Raw genomic sequence first — 8,279 nt, 5'->3', positions numbered from 1 at the left:
GACACTAATTCAAGTATGCACTCTCTTAAAACAAATGTAATATATATTTTAACAGAAAGATATGTTTAAACAGCTGTCACAGTAGATCAACCAAATGACACCATTGAGTAACTGTGCTTTACACTCTAACACTTGCTTCAACAATTAAAGCGGAAGTGGAATGTCATTAAATTATATGTGTCACTTAACGGATGCTATTCTCCATATATCATATGGGTTTCTCTAAAGTGTTGCAATTGCAATATATATGACAGATCGGAGACTTATTGAGTGATATGATATATAAAGATCTAAATGGGGAACAATAACTAATATATAGCACTAAACTTTAAACTTTTTTTTGTACAAATGAAGTTGTAACACCTTGTTAAAGTACAGCGGGTCATTATTTAGTCTAAAGTAGAGTGTATGTATAAGACTATTACTCAAAACTAACATGTGGATACAGCCCAATTTAGGTATATACGAATATTTAATCATAGATGGTACTAAAATAATTAGATGCGTAATGTTCTCGTACGCAATCCAGTTGCTTTCTGTAGTATAACCAATTATGGTTATCTTTCTTATGACAAGTTATTATTGTCTTATTCTCATCCGTCATCCTGGCTTTGTCATCAAATTCCAAAGGAAAATTATATAATTATATTTAGAATAGTAGTAACTCTGCTATTTTTTAGGTATATATGAATATAGATTGCTTTTTCAAATATAATTTAAATATTGCATTATTTAAAGTTTCACATATATAACAGTATCAAATAAACAAAAAAATCACATTAATCACATATTTTTTGTTAAGTAAATAAATTTATGAATAAATACTAAAATTTATAATTAAAATTTTTATAACATATGACAAAAAATCTGTATCAAATAAAAGAGTTGAATAAATTTTAAAAATTCTGTATCGAAATTAATTAATTAATTAATTAAGTTCTGTTAACAAATTCAAATTAAGTCGTTATGTTAAATTTACATTAGAAATAAAATATTTTTACATTTTTTATCTAAACAAATAGTAAAAAGAACTAGGTTAGTTCTGTATTAAAAGATTATAGTTAAAACTCTCCTATGTGGTGAACATTTTTTTAAGACCAATTTTTTTTTCAATTTTTCAAACAACTTAACTCTATTTGTCCGGGTACTCTGTTTGAATGGACTCTTGCTTAATAAGAGAGTTTTTACTCTATTATAATTTTTTTTTTTTTATGACATATTCAATTCAAATTTCATTAATTTGTTTCGTGATAACAGAGAAAGTATTGCGGTGGCTTGAATATTTTAAATTAATTAATAAAATATTAATTTTTTCTTCTATTTAAAAAAATATATATATTTTAAGCATATTTAAATTATACTATATTTTTCAATATATATTTATAATAAAATGTTTTATATTCTTTGCTAAACAATCAAGAGTTCTAAACTACGATGAAAGATTATTAAAAAAAAGCCGATGGATTTTAATGAATGAAATTTTTTTTTAATTTTCTAATCGCAATACTAAAAAAATTCATTTATAAAAGTATCTAAACATTATATAAAAAAACTATGCTTAAACTACACACTAATTTTAAAAAAAATGGCATTAAAATCGAAAAAAATTTTATATAGCAACAAACACACACACACGCATTAACATTTATTTACATTTCAAAACATTTATAAAAACAAAAATTCTATTGAGCTCTAGTATTTCATCTAAGTTTGCCACGGCAATGCTATTTAGCACATTGTCTCATTGTACGGTGGATCCTTCTCGGATTCAGTGCTACTCTTTATATTTAATGATAATTTGGCTATTTCATCTTGTACATTATGCGTACTTATCTGTGGTATAGTCAACAAACCACCAGCTGCACCAGTCAGGTCACCATCTTTTGATTCTTCTGTGCTGGAACTGCTTTCGTTAAGCACATTAAGACCCAATTTACCAGCCGGTGGTGGTGGTTTGAGTGAGGAACTTAGTTTGGCTGGTGTAGGCTTTGTTATAGCAGCACTTGAACTACTCGTATCTGCATGTGTAGCAGTTGGTGTTTGTTGCTGCTTACCTTGATCCAAGCTAAACTGTTTCTTCAATTGCAGTGCACGTGGTGGTGGTGGCTGCACTTGTGACATTATCGCCGAAGTCCCGATATCTAAGGAACTTGTACATTCACCGCGTCGGCGTCTGAGATCAGCAGCACCAACGGATGATGTACGTATCGGTTGATAACGTCCTGAAGTGCTAACGACACCACTAGCATAACCACTACTGCTAGTGCCACCAGCTGCACGCGTTGTACTGACAGCGATAGTTTCCACAACAGTTGGTACTGTTGTTTGACTTTGCATTTGTGATGGTGAATCGCCAGCATCTAAAGAAAGTTCAGGTGCCAGCGATATATTATCGATATTATAGGAACCAGTCATCGATGTTGTTGTATCATTTGAGCTTTGTTTGATGAAACGATATGGATGTGCAGAATAATCAGTTTCTGTGCTTGAATTCTTTTGTAAGCTTTCACTTGATTTTTTAAATAGCCGATGTGAACTTTCGTATGGTGCATTAAGGAATTCACTTGTGGCACGTGTTGGTACCACTGGTGATTGATATGATTGTTGCTGTTCCATTGATGAGTTTCGATGCCAGGGTCTTTCGTTTCGTATTTCGAAACCACTTTGACCCGTAGTTATTGTGGCTGCCGTACAGGTATATCCAGCGCTACCTGCCCCGCTTGTGTCGCTACTACCTGAACAACCTATAACATCACCCTCTGCCGATGGCTTAGAGGGTGATAGCTCAATAGCGGTCTCGCGGCGCAACGGATAACGGTGGCTGTAGTCAATGGATATACCGGTCTGAAAATCAAGAAAATAGAAGTCATAATTAGACAAATGTACATGTAATTAAGTTACAATACTAAGAGAAGGAACAAATGAAGAAAGATTTTAACTAAATATCTTAATGATGGCGAAATTAGCAATATGATTTTGAAATAAAAAATAGGTTTGGAGATTATGCCAAAAATATGTATATAAGTAAAATATTTACAATTATGCAAAATAAAAATGAAGGAAGAGAAATGTAATATCATGGAGTGTTAATAGCAAAAACGTTTGTATAATGTATATAAATTAGTATTCTCATAGAAAATAAAAATATTTTTTTCCTATTTAAAAACTTAACAAGACAATATTGAAAAAACTTTCAAATCCAATAAAATTTCTATAGTATGAATTATTGGTATGCGGATATAGCTTTATCGCCAAATATTCATCGACAATCGTCTTTGGAACTTTCTATTGGTTTAGTCATCCAAATGATTCAAGTAACTAACAGTTAATTATTAGTAAGTATTTGAATTTTTAATTGGATAAATAAGAGAAAAATTTAGCGGGTTAGCATATTCTTTTGCGTTACCTTCATGCAGACGGCTTTATAAGTAATGCTTTGCCTAGTAATAAGAGTATAATGTACCTTCGTTTCGTTTTGTGTTCTTTTTAGGATTTAAACAACTAATCCTGAATAGAATACTTAGAATACTTTTTAATAGAAGGTTACAGTTTACCAAGTTCCTTCAAAAAGGAGGATCCTAGATTTGAAAGACGACATCGCACATGTGCCGAGCAAGAACAAAACAGATGAAATACACACTTATCGTCCTCTCTACAACTGCGGCAGATATAATTGCAAGGGAGATTTAATCTTTTAGTCTGGATTTCTAATCTACAATGAACTGTGAGTAAACCTATCACAAGACTGATATCTCTACGGCGCATCTCAATGAGAGTATTGAATTTATTTTTAACAGAATGTAGTCAAATTGTATACCGATACCTACTTATCGTTAAGTTTTTCCATCTTTAATTAAAAAGTTCAGCACAGTAAGAAATCAGTAATAAAGTGAATAATGTCAGAAATATGTCCAGATTATTAAGATGATCCGAGTGATTTCTTAAAACACCTGGTCTAGGTAGTTCGTACACTTAGCATTTGCCCAAAATAACCCTGTAATCGGGAATGTAGATTAGAGAAATTTTAACTGCGTCGACATTTCGTTCAGAGATGTGTAGCAGTCAAAACTTGTTCTGGATTAAATTGGACTGAACTCCAGGATTTTAAAGTATATGATAGTATGAATATATATCTATAAAACACATTATCCACTATTAGATAAGTTATAGCTTTCCTAATAGCGATTATCTCCGCCTGAAAAACACAATAATGACTATAGTAAAAAGATTTGTTCAATTTGAAAAAAAAAAACTAATTGAAAAACTTGATTTACCATTAGACAAATTATATTATTTGAATGGTTTGAAGAAATAGAGGAACTGTTAATATATAAAAATCAATCAATCGGGAGTATTGTGTTTTAACTATGGTTTTCGAACTGCTTATTGACAATTTTTTTCATATATTACTGTCTACTATAACAAGATTAAATAAACTATATTATAGGAATAATATTTGTCTAATGAAAAAAATATAAGTGTATAGGGTATTGAATTTGAAAGATATATCTGAGACGCAAAAAAAAAAAAGAATTTGAATAATAAAAAATTCAGTAAAATTCAGTAAAATTTGGACACTTATTTCAATAAACTTTTTCAAGAAAATTTAATGTTTAAATCGATTCATAGCAACTTTTCACCAAATGCAACTAACTGCAGACTATAAACTGTTTTTCAGGTATCTTTTTTATATTAAACATAAATCTTATGAAAATGTTTAGTCTAGTGTAAGTTTTTTAAATCAATTTAAAAAATTGCATCTCAACTTTTAGTGAAACCAGTTTGTTTTTATTGAAAATTATTTCAAGACTTCCTTCCGTTGAATATCATGAAATTAGAATTGATTGCACTTTTATCAGAGAATCGTAAAGGTAGAAACTTTTCAAATGTTTTCTTTTTGCAACTACTCGTACTCGTATAAAATATCAGACCGTGAATGCAGTTATTGACTTTGAATAGACGTCGGTGAATGTATGTAAATTTGATCAAAATCACAATAACGAATTTTGATAGTTGATATTCGTTCCGAATATTAAAAAATAACACAAAATGAAAATAAGCTTTACGAATATTATTTTGTTATTCAATACTTTTGTGAAAACATCTACTATTATTTTTCCAAAAACTGTTTTTCCTGCAAGTGCTTGAAGATGGAAATGAATTTAAGTGGCATTTTTTAAACCAATATTTACAGGCGTTCATGATAGCATTCAGTTTGCAAAAACAAACAAAATATTTTTTCATCCATCGGAAAATGTGGTGGCTTGACATAAAATGATTACACCGCAGTGACCACAAACGGCGGTGATAGCTCGGCGACCAAAATTTTATTGTTCAATTACCTGAGGTTAATGAAAGCAATTAGTGAAGTTTTGCGGTTACTATTTACCCACAGAAGTAGTACTGGTGCTAATGAGTAATTTCTATTTGAAGTCATTATTGTTGATTTATATTTTTCAATAAAACTCGATTTGAGATAATGTACTTATTAAATCGAAAAATTAATGATAATTATTAACCTAATAAGTGAAAGTGCGCTGGAATGTGATATACTTAAACCAACTGGCCTATTTTAATATAACTTCTGCTCAAAAAGTACCCGGATTTTGTTGTTTGTTAACTACTCTTTAAGTAATAGACTTTTTTCAAATTTTTTTTTTTTGTTATGTTGGTACACCTTTTCTTGACATATAGTACAAATTAGAACGCCATCTGTCAATTAGTTTGTTTACAGCAGCTGTTAATGTGAAACTATCTAAAGTGGATTTAGTGATTTTTGTTATGGAAAATTCTTGGTGTACGCGATTTTTTGACCAAACACGGCATCACTGTCATCGCTCAGGCACCATATTCGCCACATCTGGCGCCGTGTGACTTTTTCCTGTTCCCGAAAATGAAATTGTCCCTTCGTGGTAAGCGTTTTGAGTCGATTGAATTGGTAAAAGAGAATTCGCTGAAGGAACTAAAAGCCATATCTTCACGGGCCTACGAAAAGTGTATGGAAGATTGGATTAAGCGTCGCTTCAGAAGGAGCACATTTTGAAGGAGATAAAATAAATTTGGAATAAAATTTAAATTTGTGTTTTATTTACAAAATCCGAGTACTTTTTTAGCAGAAGGTATATGTTTCATCGATGCATGTGACACTTTGTAATTACTGAGCACAAATTGAAATTAAGTATTTTTTATATATTTATTTTCCAAAGACTTATTTATATAACAATTATTATATATGGTTCCTTTCTAGTTTTAATTTTCTTTTAGTTTTACAAAAATTAATATTATAGCTGGCTTGGAGAAAAAGTCTGGCAGATAGCTGGCAGTTGGAGAAAAAAGTCGTCTTAGTAATCCGATAACAGAAGAAGGCAACAGTTGTCGCAAAAAAGCATTAAGTCAACTCGAAAATCAAAAATGAGTTGTAAGTCAAATGGGTGGGTCAAATAAGTAAAAAAGTAAGATGTCAGATATTCTATTAATTTTTTGTTAGTTGTTGGAAACTTTTTGTAAATAAATTAAGAATTCTATACTTTATTTGAAGAAGTAAAGACTTTTAGTGCCCATTTTACAGCAGTAAGTTAAGTCTTAAAACTGACTTAATTCTAATTTAAATCGGTAAAGTTTATGATTTAAGTATGGCTTGAGGTAGACTTGAAACGACTGTAAAATCAACCTTAGTTATTGTATTTTTTATAGTTTAAAAGGTACTTTTTTTTATTAATTATGAAATTAAAATGTTAAAATTTTGTTTTAAGGTCAATTATGGCAAAGAAACTAATTGCTAAATGAAAAATGACTGGTATATTAGTATTTATAATATTCACAAAAAATATATTTTTTGTTATGTATAATGAAAACTTATTGGTTATTTTAAAATATTTTAACAATAACGATTAAAATCCTTTATCTTATTTGCAGTGGTATTTGCAGTGTCATATTATATTTATATGAACAATTAAACCAATAAATATTTGCAAGGTTCAATGATTATAGATATTTGTTAATATTCGAAACCAGGGACCGTAACAGTCATCATAAACCAAAAAATCACCTTTTAACTGTTATCATTCGCATTTTTAAATAAAACTAAAAAAAATAATAATTAAATTTGCTTTATATTATATTTATATTATAGTTACAAAAACAACTAACCTGTATGAAAAATGCATTTTGTATTTTCGTTTTAAATATATTCGGCAGCCAGTGCCAGTTATTCATGATTTTTATATTTATAACGCAAAAGTAACAGTTATTTGTGCGTTTTAAAATAAAAAGCAGTATTTTAAAAGTTACTTCTGCGCAAATAAATAAAAGGCACATAAAATAATTATTTTTGAGGAATATAATATAAAGCAAATTTAATTATTATTTTTTGAGTTTTATTTTAAAATGTTCATATATATAAAAAGCATGCATAATATTAAGGATAAAAGTTGTTAGAATGATAACTATATACTTATATATGAGTTTAGACAACTTTTTGTTGTTGCTTTTTTTTATAAAAAATTTTGAAATAACTTATTTTCGGTCCCTGTTTGAAGTTTTAAATAGTTAGCCAAAAATGGGAATAAATTAAAATAATATATTGTAAATTTTTAATTTTCAAACTTAATCAAAAATTAAATTATTAATAATATAAAAAATAAAGTTTATTCATACAGTCATATTTATTCACCATATTTTTTTTTTGATATATGTAAAAAATACATTCAAATTTTTTTTTTTCATTTTATTATAATATTAAAATAATTTTCCAGATGAAATAATTGATGTATTCTTATGAGTATATAAAATATACAAATACTTAAACGTCAAAAATAGTTTTAAAATTTCAACCATATTTAATTTTTTTGATACCAAAAAGCTTTTCAATATTATCATATAAGTTATATCTGCTGTTCTTTAACTAAGTAAACTTCAATTGTTAATTATCAAAGCAAAAATAAATCTTTCCAAGTATCTTATCTCAATATCGGGTTGCCTTTAAAATTACTAATTATGTCACTGACATATCTTCTGAAAGACTTTTGACTTCATGCAATTTTTATAGTTAATTAACTATTTTGACACATTTTTTGTGGTTCATTAACGGTAACTGAGATATTCACATGTCAGTAGAAAAGAAATTATGTGTGATCTATCACGACAAAAATTTTAGACATTGTTTTTTTTTTCTATTTTGCTATATGATTTTGTTATGTTTTTTGCTATTATGTTTGTTTTAAGATACTTATTTGATGAGATACTGATTCATGTCTGTTTCAGCATCAGGTGACAAGCTC

The 8,279-nt window shown here is 28.6% G+C and overlaps 1 protein-coding gene across 1 annotated transcript in view; it reads right to left on the bottom strand.

Annotated features, from left to right (window-relative positions):
* Positions 1-1,630: 1,630 nt before the first annotated feature.
* The window catches only part of LOC119674785 (transient receptor potential cation channel trpm-like), a 42,257-nt gene continuing 35,608 nt past the window's right edge, over positions 1,631-8,279 (bottom strand). Inside the window, exon 12 of the mRNA XM_038085940.1 lies at positions 1,631-2,844. Coding sequence (XP_037941868.1) covers positions 1,729-2,844 — 1,116 coding nt within the window. The 3' untranslated portion in view covers positions 1,631-1,728. The remainder of the gene's footprint in view (positions 2,845-8,279) is intronic.

The sequence above is a fragment of the Teleopsis dalmanni genome, chromosome 2 (genome assembly GCF_002237135.1).
Source record: "Teleopsis dalmanni isolate 2A chromosome 2, ASM223713v2, whole genome shotgun sequence".
Taxonomy (NCBI): domain Eukaryota; kingdom Metazoa; phylum Arthropoda; class Insecta; order Diptera; family Diopsidae; genus Teleopsis; species Teleopsis dalmanni.
Note: the sequence above shows the minus strand (reverse complement) of the source record. Positions and strands in the feature narration are given on the sequence as shown.